Here is a 20,591-nt window from a genome sequence, read left to right as displayed (position 1 = left end):
CTCTTAACTACTCTTTTCCTTTTTATATATCTATAGAAACTCTTGCTATCTGTTTTTATATTTAGTGCTAGTTTACTTTCATAGTTTATCTTCCCTTAATCATTTTTTAGTCATTCTTTGTTGGCTTTTATACGCTTCCCAATCTTCTGTCCTCCCACTAGTTTTGGCCACATTGTATGCCCTTGTTTTTAATTGGATACTGTCCTTTATTTAATTAGCCACAGATGGCTGTCTTTTCTCACACACTTTCCTTCTCACTGGAATATATTTTTCTTTGAGAGTTGTGAAATATCTCCTGAACTGTACACCACTGTTCATCAACCGTCCTGCACTTCAATCTATTTTCCCAGTCGGGAGTGCTCAATATGGATAGTTTGTGTTCTTTTAGAAACAAAGCTTTAGTTAAACCCATTATTAAGCAAGGATGAGAAAATCTGCCTCGTGGAATGCTAATCCCCAAATCATAGAATTTTACAGGACAGGAGGAGGCTATTTGGCTGGCTCACAATACAAGCCATCCACTTGGTCCCTTTCCCATGCCCCCTCATTTTTCTTTTCAAATGTTTATTCCCTTCCTTTTTAAAATCTGTAATAGATTTTGTCTCCAGCGTTATTTCTGGTAGGCCATTCCACATACTGAAGCTGAATTGGGGAGAAAAAAAATAACATTTCTTGTAATCTTGCCCATTGTTCTTTGGGTGATCTTAAAATTATGCCCTCTGAACAGAGACTTGCCGATCGATAGAAATAGCTCTTTCCTCATTCGTGTCTTATCAAAATGCCTCATGATTTTGAACATCTGTCAATCACGTTTGACCTTCAAAAAAAAAGTTGCTGTTATATCTTAAGATAATATGCCCAAATATTTTCCCTTGCGGTATAATGAGCAACATTCTATTTTGTATGTGGAGATTGAAATGCAATCAAAGGAGGAGGATGCAGGTGAGTGATTTAAGATATCCTTAAGGTTTAGTCATTATTGAAAGGATTCAAATATATAAGAATAAAAGAGAAGGAAACTGGAAGCATGTTTTGAACAATTCATGATTTAAAAAAATGTCTAGCAGAACTGGAGTTAATCCTGGTGTTTGCGAAAAGGATTGGATTCTGTTCCTCGGAGGTGTCAATTTAGTAAGACCATTTGGAGGATGCTACTTCCTAGCAGTGTGACCTGAAATGGAGCTTTCCTTTATACCTGCCACCTACATATATATGACTGCTGTGACCAGTCCAAATGGGCTGCACTGCTACTGAAACATTCTTAATTGAAAGTATCCACAATCCTATTTAGACTCTTCTGGGCCTGACCATTTTTCTTGCAGGGAGATGTTTATTTCATTTAATAATGGTTCACTTTTGATGTTGATGAAGAGTTTGTGCCTCCTACAAAATGAAGCACTTATTTTATGTTGCTCTGACAGTGTTTGGGAGGGGGTGTAGTGTTATCACTGTTCAATTATAGGTTCCTTTCTCCTCCTGCCTATGTTAGCATCAGTTTATTGGTGCAGCAGGTTAATGCGACAAGTTTTCATGCAACAATATGCAAGTTTGCGCCAGTAATTCTTCAAGCAAGTTCATCGATGTTTGGTCTTTTGGCCCAGCTGCTTTTACAGAAAAGGGATAACTGGGATTTTCCTTGGTCACTTGTTCAGTTGATTACAATGTTCAGGTGCAAGACGTAGCAATGTTAAAGTGGCGCACAGGACTAACTAATTATAGTCACAAGTTTGAATTTCTTTCAATGAGTTTCCTGTTCTGTAAGTCTAGGTTTGTTGCATTTTTTAAAACTTGTAACTTATTTTGTGTTTGTAATGCTGGGGCCAATTTGCATCTAATATTTATTCTTTTTTTAAAACAAAAGATGTAAACTCCTTTCAACAAACGACAAAATGGATTGATGATGTCCGAACAGAGAGGGGAAGTGATGTTATCATTATGTTAGTGGGAAATAAGACAGACCTCGCAGATAAAAGGTAAGATATTTTTCGTTAACTCAGTAATGCCAAATGTGAAGCCTCTACCACTAGAAAGTAATCATTTTGTAATTTTCTACATATCATCCCCCACTTCAAAAGTTTTCATTATTTTCATGCACTTATTTGTATGAAAATTACTATGCTGGTAATTACCCATAAGTGTCTAAACCCAGGCAGCTTCATCTCCATTCTTGATTAGTGATCTATTGTCTATCATTTGTAAGTGAAGGATTTCTCGATAATTTGTTTATAGAGCCAGAGTAATGCAGTGAATTCATAATGATGAATTAATCACTGCAGATATTAATTTCTAAATGTTACCATTAACAGGGTGGCAATCTGCATTTATAAGTTGCAGTACTGTACTTTAATAGAAAGCTCCTCATCTAAATTGCCACACAATCCTAACTGAAGAAAACCTGTATACTCCACTATCTGCGTCTCATTAAAAATCTTGCGTATGCATTTCCTGTTACCATTTTGGGGACACTTTTGTGTCAACAGTTACCAGTGTAAATTGTAGCCAACGTTTCCTATTAAATTTGCTAAGTCAACTGTCATAGAAGTTACAACAATGCAATCTGGTCATTTTACCTGACCACTTGTGTCTGTGTTTACCCTATTAGTTCTAATCACATTTTCCCACCCCTATTTCCATATCCCCTTCAAACCCCTTTCTTTCAATCTAATATTGAATGTTGTTATAGGCCTAGAATCTCTTGCATATATAATTCTCTTCACTGCTGGAAACAGTCTGCCTATCTGTCCATACCTTTTCAAAATTTTAAACACTTGTCATATTGCCCCATAATCTGCATTTTGCTAACTATATATTGTTTAAGTCTGTCTTATTTATAGTTTCTCATACCAGGCAGCATCCTTGTGAAACTAAAGTTTTACAAATCCTTTGAAAGCCTCAATGTCCTTCCTATAGTGTGGAACTCAATACTGCACATAGTACTCTGACAATCATATTAAGGTTTTATATAGGATCATCATTACCTCGTGGCTTTTATATGCTATACCTCTTGGGAATATACCCAAAATTCCAGATACTGTAGGGATACTAGATTTTTTTTTTAAGCCATATTTGGATTGTGGACATCAATCCTTGTTCAGGATCTCACAGGAGGGCAACTTTTTCTGGCTGGTTCATAGAGGCCAAATCTTTGCTGTCCTCAAAGATGTTGACTTTGCAGCAGGGGATGGACTACCAAGTTGGAGGGGTAGATGGACTACCAAGTTGGAGGGGTAGATGGACTACCAAGTTGGAGGGGTAGATGGGCTCTGTGCTGTGAATGATTGTGCTGGGGCAGTTGGGTACATGAATATTGCTGATTACTAAGCCTGATTTTTGTTACTGGGGTTTAAATATTTTTTTTGACTAATTCATCAGAAGTTTCCTTTTTGTGGACTAAAAATATTGATGGACCATTGCACTACTATGAATGTTGAAATTTGATAAATTCATGGTATGATCAATGTTGCATATCTGTTTAATAATGTAAATGATAAATTAGCCCATAGTATATGAAGAACATTTGAAACTGACTATCTGAAGCATGTTTTTAGAGATTATGTAAATATTTTGTGAAGTAGGAACGTGCGTGAGTCCCTGAAGTTAATTTGAGAGATGCATGAAGCATTGTACAATTAGATTCTAATTAAGCACTTGGTGTGTTGCTTCCTTGACTCCTTCCAGACCCACCACACACAATTCTATCACTGCTTCCAATCTCATTTCCAGTTAGTCTATCGCACCAAGACAGTGTCAGTCAAAGTAGTAACATATTGTGCGTCATTCGTCCGAGTTCAACATCTTTCCTTGTCCTCCTTAAGCTCTGTACTGCTTTCAACAGTGTTGGCCATTCCATTCTATGCCTTCCTAATGTATTGCTGCTCTTGTCGGTCCACTTACCTGTCCTAATACAATCACTCGAAAGAAAAGTAGAGGAGGTTGCTAGCAATGTTCCCTTTAAACGTGACTGGGCAGCACTCCAGGGGTCCCACGCAGCAGATGAGCTGGCTTATCAATTGGGAAAAAAACACGTGCGCAGAATTCTGGATGGGCTGTGCAGCCCGTTAAAGGAACCCAAAAAATTACAGGGAACATTGGTTGCTAGTTGCACTTGCAATGACTACCTTTTAAATCTTTACTGGATTTTATAATTGCGTACTGTCAACTTCTAAATAGAATGAAATACATACTGACTGGCAAAGGCCAGCACTAAAATTTGTTTCAGCAATTTTGAAACTTAACATTATTTTCCTAAAAGATGCAATATATGATTTAAACATTCACAATTGCCAGCAGCATTAATCTTATTAATTTGATAATCATGAGTAACAAGTTGCCATTGCATTGGCTGTCACAATGTTATGGCATTTTAAAAACTTGCCATGATCTGAAACCCCAAGATGCCTGTTGGTGTGTATCCACAATATCTTTTGAAATGGTTCTATGTAATTTTAATGCAACTTTTTACAGTCTGAATTCCATTACTGTTGGAAGTTAATATGATTGAAGTCGAAATGGCCACCATTGATGCTCACATTTTCTTGTGATTGTGCTTGTAAATGTTTGTTGTACATATAACAACGTGGCTATTAGCAGCTTTTGTTATTAGTTACCTTTGCATTAGAAAAGTACAATGCTACTTGCAATTCTGTAGTGCTCTTAACATGCAGGAAGTTGTCTTAAATTACTTAACATTGAGGAGAAAATGGATAGTATTGCATACTGGAAAGGTACATCAGAGTCCTGCATGGATATTAATATTTTATAACTATTATAATTTATAATTATTTCATAAATGTAACAATTTGTTGAGTTCATTACAGGCGACAGAGTAAAATAGATGAAGGATGTGTAGTCCTTGTCTGCAAATATTCTCGAATTGTCTATTCATCCTTTTGTCTTAAAACATTGGCAAAAAAAATCTACTGACCTAATTTAATAACAAACATCCATAACTGTGCTCTAACATCGTACATCTGCATATTATCAGTTCTAGAAATATTAGACTCATCCCTTTGTTAAAGATCTTTTATTCCTTACAGGGGGAATTTTGATCTGGGCCAAAAAAATGTTACTCTGCGCTATTTAAATAAAATTGGATACAGTAACATTCTCTGGCATGTACCACTAGAATTAAAATGTTTTTTTTACCAGAAAACATTTATTTTTCAATGTAGCTTTCTATGTGCCTGTTAATTTAATTTGAAGCTACAATATTAGGCAAGGATCATTTATAATAAGTCTGTATTTTGTTTGGGGCATCACTTTATTACACATGCATTACTTGACATCACAACAGGCTCTATATATATATACACAAGTTCCTGTTCCTGTAGTTCACCTACAATATTTTATTTAATCTCCCCCACTCCTACCCTCTATACTTTAACATTCATTGTAAATTGTTATTTTATCTGCTGCAGGCAAGTTGCAATCGAGGAAGGAGAAAGAAAAGCCAAAGAACTGAATGTAATGTTTATTGAAACTAGTGCTAAAGCAGGCTACAATGTAAAACAGGTGAGTGAGCAATAGGAGTCATGCTGCAGGATTTGCTGCTTTCTGTGGCTACAGTAGAACACCAAAGCTGCTCTTTATTTTGGTGTTGGTGGATTGTTTGGATCAGGGGTTCCTGAAGTGCGAGCTTTATGCAGCCAAAGGCACACCCATTGTGAGACTGAAATTCGCTAACAATAGCATTGAGAAAGACCAGCTTTTTAAAAAAAATCTTTATGGTTTCTGGCTGTAATAAATTTGACAAATGGGGTTTTTGCTAACTGCACAAAATCAGCACTTTGTGACCCGGCACTGCAAAACACCCCATTGACACTAATACAAAAGCAGCTGAAGACTGGTGGTGGTTTTTTTTTATACAATCTTATGATCAGATCGTATTACTTGTAACATTTACAAAAAAGCATTTTGAGGTCCCCGCCCACTTTTATACAGCAAACAAGGACCAATCCTGTTTGTTTTGTTCCTCAACCATGTCTCCGAATAGTACTTCATAGTGAATATTTCATGCACAAGCAACAATGAACATCCAGATGGAGTTTTTCCTTTTGCTGCACTGCAGAATTTTTAAATTTAAATTTTGGTGGTCTGGTCCTCTTAAATGTAGCCCATCTACCAAGCAAAGACTGGGGTGTTCAAATGTATGTGTGCTTTGTTTTAAAGTTTTGTTTCTGTTCTGTCTTGCCATCTGCCCAGACAAATAACAACCGAAGAAGGTGAAAAGAGAGCCAAAGACCTGAATGTTCTGCTAATTGAAACCAGTGCAAAGATAGATTACAATGTCAAGCAGCTTAGAGCTTGCTGTATTCATGGTGTGCCAGTTGTGGTGGTGTTTGGTCAACCTGCCTTCTGCTAAATTATTGCTTGGTTCCAATGTTAAGAAATAAAAACATTGTATCTATTTAGTTAGGATTTAAGTTCAAAAATAATAATTCAATTGTTGAGACCGATGCCTTGTGCACTTTTTGGAAACCTGCTAGAATTTCAGGGGCTTGCATAATATCATTGAGATTGTTGTTCAGCTGATTTGCTTAAAATTCAAATTATCCTCACACATTTTGGCCCTAAGCACTGCTGACCTGTTCAAATTAGCTGCTTTTTGTAGCTATTTGCGAATTTCACTTTGGGATTACTTTGTTTAAATGTTTGACAGTCATTCATTTTGCAGCATATTTTCAATAAATTACAAATTCTTTGCTGTCAGACACTGGTGTAACTAAATTTCAGGACTTGTGCTTCTTGTATATTGCACTTGATGCTTGTTTACTGATTAAACTTGAGCTTTACAGATCTGAACCAATTAAACAACCCTGCAGTTGATGGGAATTCCACTTTTAGATTCTTTCTCACTTTGCTGGACTAACGCATTAAAAACTCGCCCTCATGAGGGTTATTTGTGGAATGTATCTTTTCTTTAAGTTGCAATTTTTTTTTCTTGGTGCAGTATTTGCAATTTTATTGAATCTTAGTTCATGATATTTATCACTTCTTGCCAGGGCCACTGAAAAATTGCTTTGAAAATCCATTTCTATTCAGGAATTCTTAGCATTCAGTTCTTTTTCTTGTCCTAAAACATGCAGCCTATTTACCTGTGCACTGCCAATCAAGAGAAAGGTACTAATTTTGTACTGTAGAAATCTTAGGGTGGATCTTGGTATAACCTGAACTTGCTTTGGTTATCTAATATTCCTTTTTTGAGTTATTTTGTTAAAACATTGGGTGGCGCTCACTGCTGCAATTGCTTCTCGTATTGGGGTTTCTGTAATGTATGAAGTCGGAACTTATGATTGTTAATTTGATTACTACTGTACATTAATTGGGAATTTTTGAAGCTTTCACTGGGCTTGAGAATCCTTGCCTGATGCTTAACAAAGCTAAAATGAGAAGCTTTCAGCGTGGGTAAGTACAGCAGGGAAGAGAATACCTGGATGCTCGAAAGTTTGGAAACCATGGGCCCAAGTTTCGAGCCGCGCCTAGAATGGCGCAGTCCCGACCTGGACGCCTGTTTTTCACGCCACAAAGTGCGCCTAAAAAAAACCTCCAGATTCTCCAGCTCCCTGCAGGACCTCTGGCTCTCGGCGCAGCGCAGCAGGAGCTGTAGGGGCTGGAGCCAGGTCCCTACGCTGAAAACAGTGCCGGGACCTCTGCACGTGGGCGCGCATGTGCAGTAGCTCCAGGCGCCCAAAATTTTGTGGGAGGGGCCAAAGCACGCAGCTCCTAGCCCTGGCCGAATGGCCTCACTGGGGCTGCGTGAATAAGGCTCCTCCCACGGCCAGCTCCTGCTTCCTCCCGACTCGACTCGATTCCCGACACCGACTCGACACCGACCTGACTCTCCCTCCCTCCCCCCGAGCAGAGCCGAACCGACCCAACGCCACCTACCTGTAAATCTGGTGCTGGGGACGGGCCCGGCCCGTTCAGCCTCCCTCCCCCTTCTCTCTTTCCTCCCCCCCCCCCCCCCACAATCTCCTTCTCCACCCCCCCCCCCCACAATCTCCTTCTCCACCCCCCCCCCCCAACCCGATCTCCTTTCCCCCCCCCGATCTCCTTTTCCCCCCCCCGATCTCCTTTTCCCCCCCCCGATCTCCTTTTCCCCCCCCCGATCTCCTTTTCCCCCCCCCGATCTCCTTTTCCCCCCCCCGATCTCCTTTTCCCCCCCCCGATCTCCTTTTCCCCCCCCCGATCTCCTTTTCCCCCCCCCGATCTCCTTTTCCCCCCCCCGATCTCCTTTTCCCCCCCCCGATCTCCTTTTCCCCCCCCCGATCTCCTTTTCCCCCCCCCGATCTCCTTTTCCCCCCCCCGATCTCCTTTTCCCCCCCCCCGATCTCCTTTTCCCCCCCCCGATCTCCTTTTCCCCCCCCGATCTCCTTTTCCCCCCCCGATCTCCTTTTCCCCCCCCCGATCTCCTTTTCCCCCCCCCGATCTCCTTTTCCCCCCCCCGATCTCCTTTTCCCCCCCCCGATCTCCTTTCCCCCCCCCCCGATCTCCTTTCCCCCCCCCCCGATCTCCTTTCCCCCCCCCCCGATCTCCTTTCCCCCCCCCCCGATCTCCTTTCCCCCCCCCGATCTCCTTTCCCCCCCCCCCGATCTCCTTTCCCCCCCCCCCGATCTCCTTTCCCCCCCCCCCGATCTCCTTTTCCCCCCCCCGATCTCCTTTTCCCCCCCCCGATCTCCTTTTCCCCCCCCCCGATCTCCTTTTCCCCCCCCCCGATCTCCTTTTCCCCCCCCCCGATCTCCTTTTCCCCCCCCCCGATCTCCTTTTCCCCCCCCCCGATCTCCTTTCCCCCCCCCCCGATCTCCTTTTCCCCCCCCCGATCTCCTTTTCCCCCCCCCCGATCTCCTTTTCCCCCCCCCCCGATCTCCTTTTCCCCCCCCCGATCTCCTTTTCCCCCCCCCCGATCTCCTTTTCCCCCCCCCCGATCTCCTTTCCCCCCCCCCCGATCTCCTTTTCCCCCCCCGATCTCCTTTTCCCCCCCCCGATCTCCTTTTCCCCCCCCCGATCTCCTTTTCCCCCCCCCGATCTCCTTTTCCCCCCCCGATCTCCTTTCCCCCCCCCCCCCGATCTCCTTTCCCCCCCCCCCCCGATCTCCTTTCCCCCCCCCCCGATCTCCTTTCCCCCCCCCCCGATCTCCTTTCCCCCCCCCCCCCCCGATCTCCTTTCCCCCCCCCCCCCCCGATCTCCTTTTCCCCCCCCCGATCTCCTTTTCCCCCCCCCCGATCTCCTTTTCCCCCCCCCCCGATCTCCTTTTCCCCCCCCCGATCTCCTTTTCCCCCCCCCGATCTCCTTTTCCCCCCCCCGATCTCCTTTCCCCCCCCCGATCTCCTTTCCCCCCCCCGATCTCCTTTCCCCCCCCCGATCTCCTTTCCCCCCCCCGATCTCCTTTCCCCCCCCCATCTCCTTTCCCCCCCCCGATCTCCTTTCCCCCCCCCGATCTCCTTTCCCCCCCCCGATCTCCTTTCCCCCCCCCGATCTCCTTTCCCCCCCCCGATCTCCTTTTCCCCCCCCCCGATCTCCTTTCTCCCCCATACCCCCCCTCCTCCCCCCTCCCCTCCCCTCGCTGTCAGAAACATAGACACTGACAGACAGAGAATGAGACACACATAGAGACACTGACAGAGACACACTGGGGGGGGGCCTCCCAGCGCGCTTACTGCAGTCAGTAAGTAGAAAATGTTTTATTAATTTTTTAAAAAATTATTAATTTTTTTTGAATGATTTTGGTTGATTTATTGATGTATTTATCATTTATTATTGATGATGGCTCTTTATTTGTAAAACTGAAGTGTCTAATGTTTGTAAACGTCCCTTTAAACCCCCCATTCCCTACGCCCTGATTTGTAACCTACGCCTGATTTTCTAAAGTGTAGACAAGGTTTTTTTCCGAGCGTACAAAAATCTTCACTTACTCCATTCTAAGTTAGTTTGGAGTAAGTTTTCACTGATGAAACTGTCAAAACAGGCGTAAGTGGCTGGACATGCCCCCTTTTGGAAAAAAATTCTGTTCCAAAGTGAAACTGTTGTAACTGACTAGAACTGGAGCAAACTAAATGACGAGAATTCCGATTTCAAAGATACTCCGTTGTACACCAGTTGCTCCTAAAAAATCAGGAGCAAATCATGTGGAAACTTGGGGCCCATATCTCAAATGGTGATTTCTTTCTCCTTGCTGTCCGCATTTTTTGCATTTCCCCCCCCATGGGAGGGAGGGAAGTTATTACTTGATTTGTGAAGTTTGCATTTCAAAGAATGAAGACTCTGGTACAAATCATTTAGCAAGCTGAGGGTTCTACCTATTCTGTATGCACACAGACTTGTGATGCCATACTTTAAGTATGTGGAGATCTAGACCCTGGTGCAAAAGGACTGAAAATCGAAATGGAGAAATTGTGCAGCATGTGTTTTTTTTGGATCCATTAGCAGCTCTATAGCACCCAAGAGGCTAGTTTGATAGAATGCTGCTCCTATCTTTTGACAAAACCACTGACATAACTGGCTGCTAGAGAGTGGGTGACTGCTGTGCTGTCCCTTTCCTTTCCCCCAGGACAGGCTGACAGATTATAGTTCATCGTGTAAGGAATTGTAGATGTTAACCTGTTCTTTCTTTTATGTGGAACATAACCAAATGACTGCATCAGCCTTTTCCTTGTGCATTTTCTAAAGGAACCCATGTAGCTGATTTTCAAATATGCTGTCCTAATAATTTTTTTTCAAAGAACCTATATTGAGTATATTAAAATCAATTAATGTCCATATTGGATTTAAATTGATATTTTTAAAAATGTTGTTTCCCTTTATTGCATGAATTTAAAGCCATGGTGGAAGTGAATAATTTGCATAGCTGCATTTCCATTGTTCTGAATTAAATACTTCAGCACAAATTAATGTGCAGTCCAATTACCTTATGCGTGCAAGGTAAACCTGGCATATTCACACAGTTCTGATAAATAACCTGAGTGCTAACATTTGAAATAGAAACAGAATGCTGGAACTGCATAGTAAATTGATAATTAAAAAGACAGAGGGATTAATATTTGGGTGTAATCCATTATTTTCTTTCAGATTCTGATCAGTCTGCTGTGCATTTTGTTTGTATTTCAGTTTAGATACGTGGTGTTCAGATAGTTCATTTACTAAAGGTTCTTGCTTCTGGTAAATATAATTTTACTTGCATTTAAGTCAATCTGAATTGGGAAAGATTTATGAAAAGGTTTACAATTTTGACACTGCACTGACTTTGAAAAATATGCTGTAACAGTTGGCAGAAGTAGATTCTGAATTAGTGCTGTATTTGAAGTACAAATATACTGTACTATAATGGAAGGAATTATAGTACAGCTGTGCAGGGACACTAAAGCATAATATGTAAAATTTGTAATTATGCATGGCTGAATCTTTACTTTTTTGCAAGAATAATGTAATTTTTTATTGTGAAGGAAAAGTTCAAGATGGTACTGCTACTGCATTTGAGGGAACTGGGATACTTCTGCATTGGAATTTGAAATGTACATGGCGTTTTTCATCAATGAAATTTGCTGGCTTGCCTTGAATCACTATTTGATTATTCCTTAGTCTACAGAAGTTACATGTTTACTTTTCAATACCTGGCTCTTCAGCTCTCTCCTGTTTCTCTGAGCCAACTATCAACAGACCTTGAGTTTACAAGGTAGAATGTGCTTCATTGTGAATCAAAATTTCCACTACAGCACTCAGTCTTCATAGCACCCACTTTCAGACAACACTGCATATTCTTACTACAATTGGGCAATGCAGATCAATTGCTACCATTACCAAACAGGATTCAGAATTGGCCCTGCATTCTAGGATGGAGTTAAACATAAGAAATAGGAACAGGAGTTAGGCCATACGGCCCCTCGAGCCTGCTCCGCCATTCAATAAGATCTGATCATGGACTCAGCTCCACTTCCCCGCCCGCTCCCCATATCCCCTTATCATTTAAGAAATTGTCTATTTCTGTCTTAAATTTATTCAATGTCCCAGCTTCCACAGCTCTCTGAGGCAGTGAATTCCACAGATTTACAAACCTCAGAAGAAATTTCTCCTCATCTCTCTTAAATGGGCAGCCCCTTATTCTAAAATCATGCCCTCTAGTTCTAGTCTCCCCTATCAGTGGAAACATCCTCTCTGCATCCACCTTGTCAAGCCCCCTCATAATCTTATACGTTTCGATAAGATCACCCCTCATTCTTCTGAATTCCAATAAGTAGAGGCCCAACCTACTCAACCTTTCCTCATAAGTCAACCCCCTCATCCCCGGAATCAACCTAGTGAACCTTCGCTAAACTGCCTCCAAAGCAATTATATCCTTTCGTAAATATGGAAACCAAAACTGCACAGAGTATTCTCGGTGTGGCCTCACCAATACCGCATATAGCTGTAGCAAGACTTCCCTGCTTTTATCCTCCATCCCCTTTGCAATAAAGGCCAAGATACCATTGGTCTTCCTGATCACTTGCTGTACCTGAATTCCGAGAATCAGTCTGGTGAACCTTCGCTGCACTCCCTCAAGAGCAAGAATGTCCCTGGTGTTCCGATGACCATTGCAAATAGGTGCTGAATTACATAAAATGGCAGTCAAGATGTGTACAATTGCTTTCCATGGTATTCCCTTCACTCACAGGATAGAGTGCACATTTATAAGGGCAGAGATTTAGAGAGTGAACTTCGTTAAAACACTTCCTAGCACATAAATCAGCTCAAACAGCATGTTGTGTGCTTAGCTCTTGTGCTTTTCAAAGAATAAGGCCAGGGCAAATTTGTGAAGATTTGGACATATCTTGGCACCATCGTGAAGTACATAATGCAGCATGTGGCAGTGCAAGACCTGAGCAGGGACATGGTCCAGCCTTAAAAATAGTCTTTCAGCAGAAAGTCAATTCGAATTTTCTTCAAGTAGACAAGATCCAGAAATAGATTAACCTTTCAAAACTAAACATTGCTGAACCGGGTCAGCTGAAAGGTAGTTTTCAGCAGATTGTTGATCTCCTGAATAAGGGGTTGGCCATTTAGGACTGAGATTATGAAAAAATTCTTCACTGAGGGTGATGAATCTTTGGAATTCTCTACCCTTGAGTATATTCAAGACAGAGAGCGATAGATTTTGAATATTAAGGGAATCAAGTGATATTGGGGACAGTGCAGGGAAGTGGAGTTGAGGTAGAAGATCAGCCATGATCTTATTGAATGGCTGAGCAGGCTTTAGGGGCTGAATGGCCTACTCCTGCTCCTAATTCTTATGTTCCTGAAATGGGACGTTTTCCTACAACGTCCCTCAGTTTCTTACACCGAGGGTCAAAGATTGATGTGTAGCCATTTTGCTGATCTCTTTGAAAACTTGTTTTTTAAGCTACCTCATTGTGAGCGTTGCAGCACCCTTTTAGTTCCTATACAGACAAGCATGGAAGCAATACAGAATGTTACTGTGAATTTGGCAGCAAGATCTAACCTTGTAAGTAGTCTTGCTGTAGAGTGCCAACTCTTCAAGTGTAGATACCCAGAAATGGATCTCGAGAACCTTTCAGAGCTAACGGTTACTTGAGCAGAACAGCGCACACATTTGGAGGGCTAGATATTATGCAGTGAACCTCAGTGCCTCCATTTTATGGCCTGTCTCTTGAATGCATCAGACTTTTGAACACAATTCTATTACCTGCCTCAGACAGGAAATTCAATTCAATGTCCAGCAGTGTCAAGGAAAAGGAATTTACTAAACCCATTATTGAGCAGACAAGAGTGAATTGGGTTTTAATGCATCTCTTTATGCTCTCATTCATTAGTCAAGAACCAGCAGAAAAAAATAGCTATTTTACTGTCATCAGTATGTGGAGGGTTTTTCCTCTGCTTAGCTACATAGAGTAACAAGTGATTTTGCTAAAATGCTAATGATCTAATGGATCAAGACGGATGCTTAGTGGCTGTACACAATTTATCCTCAACATTTAGGTTATTAGAGTTCCCACTTCCAATTTTGCATTATGCTCTGGTAACAAGTGTGCTAAATACTGAACCCCCAAGGCTGACAAAATATTTGGTGGTGCTGTTTCTTAATGTCAGAGTTCAATGCCTCAGTCAGTGCTTTATGCTTCAGTATTGGTTCCATCCACTGTTGCATGCTGAAATAGTCTGCTGAATGTAGGTAGATGATTTCTTCAATTCACATAGCAAGTATGCTGGTGATGAATACTTCATATTACAGTTTGAAATCAGCAGTGCTTCAACAGTAGTCTTCTGTATTTAAAAAAAAAAATCCTTCTCATCTCTGTATCTTTTTTTTTGATCAGGAAAATTCAAGTTTCCTTCTTTGAGTCAGTTTGGTTATTTCTGCAGGTAAAGCTGGCTGTATACAATCTCACATGAGTAGGGTTAAAGGGTCAAGCTGTTGAGGAGTGGGTAGAAGGGGTAGTCTCTGCAGCCCATCCTTAAAGCCTCGTTACTAGTATCTTCTATTGGATTTGCTCAGTGTCATGTTTTCAACCAGCATTGTCACCCATGTATAAACTGACCTAAGTTGTACACCGTGAGAACACTGACCACTAGGTGGGAGACACTCCTAATCTGGACCGTCAGGTATAAAAGGGGAAGCTCCACCCACCTTCATCACTTGAGTGCTAAGGAATAAAGGACAAGTCACAGACTGACCTCTCAAGCATGGGCCTCGTGTGCATTTATACTGTGTAGTAAGGACGTATCACTCAGCTTCTGGAGGAAAAGATGGTATCACTTGGATGGATACTGGGGTCACTTACAGTCTATTCGCTAGAACTCTGAGCACTTGTAAATAGGACAGACTTCAAATTTGCAGTCATGTTAGAAAAGTAGTTCCTTAATACTACGGCGAAGCTAACTTCTACAAATACTTTGCAGTATCAGACATAAGTAATGCTATTCTATCGACTTTGTGAAATCTCTGAAGAAATGTAAACTCTGCTTGATGGTCAGGCAGCCTGCTTACCTCACTGAACTTAGAAAGTGTACATTTTCACTTTCTTTCGTTTACCTGTTCTATTTCACAATTGCTTTGGCCATACTGAGAAATTGTGTAACCCAATTCTCCTGGTCTTTCTGGATCTTAGCATTCAACTGCTTTAGAGACTTGATATCTCAAAAGTGACTACATTGTTACACTCGTATATGAACCTTTCTTGTAGCATGTCCTTAGTAGGGTATGCTTTGTGTGTGTATTATATATATATATATTTTTTTTGCCTCCTGGTGAAGCTTGGCTTTTGCAAAACTGTTTGTCAGCTGGAGTATATTCTGAGTAGTTTTACTCATTTAATTACAAAATATCTAATTTGTGGGGTAAACCTAAATCTGTGTGTGGAGGAATCCTTGGACCCACAATTTTTTGGTAAAAAAATTGTTTGGCTATTGATGCCTTTAAAACCGGTTGACAAAAGGTAAGATTTACTCATTCAAACCTGTAACTTAATTGAGTATTTTTTGCATGTTGCTTGTAAAGGGAAGTACCAGTAGTTACTAGGAAATGGATACCATATTTGGCAGATTGTTGTGGATAGGCTCAATTATGCTACATCGTTTCTGCATTTAAAAAAAACTAATAGTATTTGTGATGATAAAAGGAAGTTGCAGAATGTATCTGTTACTTAATTGACCTTTGTGGCTTGCTGAACTCCTTGGAGTTTTGATTGTGAATCTTCAAATTAGCTTAAAGATGCAGAAAGGAACAAGCTCAAAGGACTGAAAGGCCTACTGCTGTTCCTATGTTTTTGTACCTAATTATATCTAAGCCTTCCCCCCCCCCCCCTTAATTTTTAGTCCTTTTTATCCACAGATTTCTATAAATCAAATGGGTAATAAAATCAAAAGTCAATTTATGTGTTTATCTCTTTCCTCAGCTTTTCCGGCGTGTAGCTGCTGCCTTGCCTGGAATGGAAAGCACACAGGATAAGAGCAGAGAAGACAGTATCCTTTTCTTGGCTTGTACTAGTAAAATTTTGCTGGGTTTTCTTACTGAATTTTATCTGTTCAATGTAGCAGAATTGTGACAAAAGCTAGACAATTGTGGCAAGGCATTTGTCGTCTTCTGCATTTAAGTTTGAATTTTGCAGGATGTCAGATATTTTTAATTTCCTTATGTTCTCAAGATAATGCTGGAATTTCCATGAAGGGAAAATGGAATGTAGTTTATATCATCCTTAGCAAGTCATATAGTTATAACATTGAAGGAAATTCAAAAATATTAGCAGGATGTGAGTGATAGGTTCAGAAGGAACCAACTAATTAGACCGCAAGGAATTGAAAACTGACAGAGCAATTACATCAAACTTTCGTGTGCAGTTAAGTTACAAATCTGACGATTTTTTAAAATGCGTGCACAGGTGACCAGCATGAAGTAATGCATACCAGAAAGGACAGTTGTACAGGGCCTTGGTGAGACCACACCTGGAGTATTGTGTACAGTTTTGGTCTCCTAACTTGAGGAAGGACATTCTTGCTATTGAGGGATGCAGCGAAGATTCACCAGACTGATTCCCGGGATGGTGGGACTGACCTATCAAGAAAGACTGGATCAACTGGGCTTGTATTCACTGGAGTTCAGAAGAATGAGAGGGGACCTCATAGAAACGTTTAAAATTCTGACTGGTTTAGACAGGTTAGATGCAGGAAGAATGTTCCCAATGTTGGGGAAGTCCAGAGCCAGGGGTCACAGTCTAAGGATAAGGGGTAAGCCATTTAGGACCGAGATAAGGAGAAACTTCTTCACCCAGAGAGTGGTGAACCTGTGGAATTCTCTACCACAGAAAGTAGTTGAGGCCAATGCACTAAATATATTCAAAAGGGAGTTAGATGAAGTCCTTACTACTTGGGGGATCAAGGGGTATGGTGAGAAAGCAGGAAGGGGGTACTGAAGTTGCATGTTCAGCCATGAACTCATTGAATGGCAGTGCAGGCTAGAAGGGCTGAATGGCCTACTCCTGCACCTATTTTCTATGTTTCTATGAAAGCAATGAATGGTAAGTTTTAAATAGGTCATCGGGGCAGTGAATGAGGACATCAAACTGTCATAAATTTGCTGAATACAAATAAAATTAATTACATGGAAATCAGGACAAAACAAACTGATTTTAAAAAAAAATGCAAACTGGGTAGTCCTGCACATTCATCAGCTAAATAAAGAAAAGACTATTTGTTGCCTCTTGTACTGCATTTTCTAATCACCATTCATGAATTTTAAATTTGAGATCTTTATCAAGGTGAAAGATATTTATCCAGCCTAGTGAAATTCTCTGAGAAAGCAATAAGGCAGGAGGAAAATGTTTGGTTAGTAATCACAGTGGAGCAGTGGATCTCCAATGATAGCTGGAGATTGCCAGAAAATACCCAGAAACCAGAGTGGAGTGAAGAGTACTGCAGAAAGGGCAAAGGAGTAATGGGGAGCGGGCGGGGAAGTGGAGTTGAGGCCAGGATCAGATCAGCCATGATATTGAATGGCGGAGTAGGCTTAAGGAGCCAAATGGCCTACTCCTGCTCCTATTTCTTATGTTATGAAATGGAAGTTGAATGGTGGGATTTGATGTAGACAGCAAGTGTGTGCCAAATATGGCATCTGTTAGCACAAGCTTCTTAAATTGTTTCAGTACTGATGCAGGAGTTTGGTTCTTAGATTTGAATTTTCTTTGACAAACTCTGTCACTTCAAAGCTTGGTATAAAAAAAATTGGCACATACTTTGCAAGTATATTTCAGGGGGAAAAATGTTCAAACAACATTTAATTTAAGTTGCTTATTTGGTAATTGCTAGATATTTGAAGAGGAAAAGCTTTAAATGTAAAGGTCGGTAGAGGATGATAAAAGTTTCCTTAACACAGCTGACTTCCAGTGATCGATATAAAACTGGAAAAGACCCAAGAGCAACCAGTCAGTGAGGGAGGCTGCTCCTGCTAATACTGGCTCTACAGGCCACTGCTTATTTGTCATTACCATCCACCACAGTGTGAATATTGGCTAGTAATCTTACCCTGTTGGTAAAGTATTGCAATTCATCATTGCTGGCTGTCTTGTAATTGATCTATTAGCTTCACAAGCACAAACGTGGAGAAAATGTCAGTGTCTTCATTGGAAATAAATACAAAAAAATGTAATTGCCAAAACTCAACTTGCATCAGTTTACTTTTAATCGGAAGACACATTTTGTTCTTTGCGTTGTATAATATTGCACTTTTAATGATGGAACTCTGTAACTGTTTAGTGTAAAGGACAGTTTATGCAGATAACATCTGAATGCTAAGTGGCTTTATGACAGTGACTACATTATCTGAACAATGAGACACCAGTGAATTAGACCTTTTGAATTGTTTTAAATTGAGGTTTCTTGTGATCTGTTAACTAAATTTCTCAAGGGTGCAAAGAGAACTAAAAAAAATTACACCAAACATCACTTGCAACTTTACAAAAACCTGTTAGTTTTAACAGCAGTTCCAGTATGAGATATAATGCCCAAATCGATCATGTGCATGATTCATCTATAATGTCAATGTTTTTTAATTTTTCTGTTTCAGCACCTTCTGAGCCCAACATCTTTTATAAGGTTCTTTCGAATTGTTTAGTTGTGTACTAAGATGGTGATGGCCACTCAGATGTGCATTTTCAAATAATTGTGCACAATTTCCAGCTAAAGGAATTTGCATTTGAATGGGCTGAAAATGATCAAAAACAAATCTTTGTTGTGCTGTGGAGGGTGGAAAGTTCTCTTTGCTCACTTGCACACATTTATATTTAAAAAAAAATGTCATCTAGCATACAGAGATCACTTCAATTGTGCATTCAAAGGAAGGAAATCTTTCACATGCAGGACTTGTAAAATTATGCATCTTTTATGCCTTTTTGTTCTAGGGCTTCCATATTGGTTAGGATTTTGTAATTCTGTGTAGTTTGATTAACCTACCTGGAATAATATGATTTAGCATTTTTATTTAACTGGATTGTTTATCTCCTCTCTAATTTATTCCTGTACTCCAGTTTTTAAGTATATTAGATAAGTGTGTCCAATTTGATTCGTCTTTTTTGTCATGTTGGGTTTTTCTCCATAGAACACTATAGCTTTATTTTACTTGTGACTTTCTTTCTGATCCAAGTATTGAAGTATGTTTAGACTAACTGGTTGTGGGGTAGAGAAACTGTTTCCAGCTAATGCTGTACACCGCTTATTCTGTATTTCCTATTGGAGAAAGTAAAACCATATGAAACTGTGTCATGCCCTCCAGATAGGATTTTTTGCATCCTTTAAGTGCCTACACCCCATGCGTTGTTAAAGTAGGGCTGCAGGTATAGTTGGTCTCACTGTTGCTAAGAATCATAATTCTGCCTTACTTTTGGTGTGGCATACACAGGCATAGAGATTTCCTGGTCTTCACGAAACTTGACCCTGTCTATCAAACTTCACGATGTTGCCTGGAAATGGCTACTTTTACCCCTGCATGCCAGAGCTGTAATGTATTGCAGATTTTTGCTTATCCATTGTTAGATTACTAATTTTTTTCATAATTTTGCTACTGAAAATACTGTTAAGATGGTGTGGCTTGGGTTCTTTTTTGTGTTTTTACCATTTGTTTTTTTTATGTAATATTTTTCTTGGGAGTACAAGAAAATAACACTAAATGGATTGGCCATGCAATTTTCTTTTCGCCGAAATATTTAAACAATTATTCAAGCTCAACTGGGGAAGTTCTTTGACCAAGCAAAAGCATGCTGATTTTTATCAGAACTTCTTTATACACTGACAAAACTAACAAGCTTGTGAACACTGTTTCGAGAGCAGCATTTTTCTTTTAAGTATGAATGAAAATTCTTTCACAAGCTAAGCTCTCAAGGCTTCTGTGGTGCAGTAGTGTGCAGTTTCAGTAGTACTGGTTTTTTAACAGAATATGGCTTACTTGGCTTGACTGTTGTACCCATGCGACTGTATATTCATTACTACTTTTACGTATGTCTTGTTACTATGATAACCCTTGAAGTTACAAAAAAAAGGAAAATTTTGTCCTGGAATATCACTAGTACCTCAGCTCTGTTTGATAATGTAAAAAAAACCCAAAGCCTGAACAAAATAAACACCTGCCTATTGAAAGTGTGTTTTTTTGCCTTCTATTTCTTATGGTCTATACTGCAGTCTCGAATGTTGTCTAATCTTATGGTTGAAATATCATTTGAGATTTGTGCTCATTAGTAGGTTTGTACTTTACCGTGGGTTGAGGGGAAAGGGAAGAGAGTGATGAGAAATGAGCATACATTTTAAGTGGATCATATAACGGAGGTGAGGCATTTGCAATGTGTTCGACACATATCTTTGCACATTCCTGAAGCTGGAAGTTACATATTCTCTCTGAACATTTTGATCTTTTTCACAAAAGTGAGAACTAAAGCATTTAGTTTACTGACCAAACTTCCTTTCAGCTTCAAATTGACACGGAGGCCACCATCTTACCATGTTTCTCACATTTTGTAGTGCTGCATAGGACTGATTTATGATTTGATTAAGTCACATAGGAATAGGCCATTTGGCCCATTTGAGTCTGCTGTACCATTTTGTTATGCCATCTGTCTTTTAAT

At 40.5% G+C, this 20,591-nt stretch overlaps 1 protein-coding gene across 3 annotated transcripts in view; it reads left to right on the top strand.

Annotated features, from left to right (window-relative positions):
- The window catches only part of rab6a (RAB6A, member RAS oncogene family), an 83,811-nt gene extending 63,702 nt beyond the window's left edge, over positions 1-20,109 (top strand). For all 3 annotated transcript variants that reach the window (XM_070892413.1, XM_070892414.1, XM_070892415.1), the window contains exons 5-8: positions 1,862-1,973; positions 5,418-5,511; positions 15,882-15,948; positions 17,866-20,109. In XM_070892413.1, coding sequence (XP_070748514.1) covers positions 1,862-1,973; positions 5,418-5,511; positions 15,882-15,948; positions 17,866-17,930 — 338 coding nt within the window. In that variant the 3' untranslated portion in view covers positions 17,931-20,109. The remainder of the gene's footprint in view (positions 1-1,861; positions 1,974-5,417; positions 5,512-15,881; positions 15,949-17,865) is intronic.
- Positions 20,110-20,591: the final 482 nt, after the last annotated feature.

Source organism: Pristiophorus japonicus, chromosome 10 (assembly GCF_044704955.1).
Source record: "Pristiophorus japonicus isolate sPriJap1 chromosome 10, sPriJap1.hap1, whole genome shotgun sequence".
Taxonomy (NCBI): domain Eukaryota; kingdom Metazoa; phylum Chordata; class Chondrichthyes; family Pristiophoridae; genus Pristiophorus; species Pristiophorus japonicus.
This window is presented reverse-complemented; position numbering and strand designations above follow the sequence as displayed.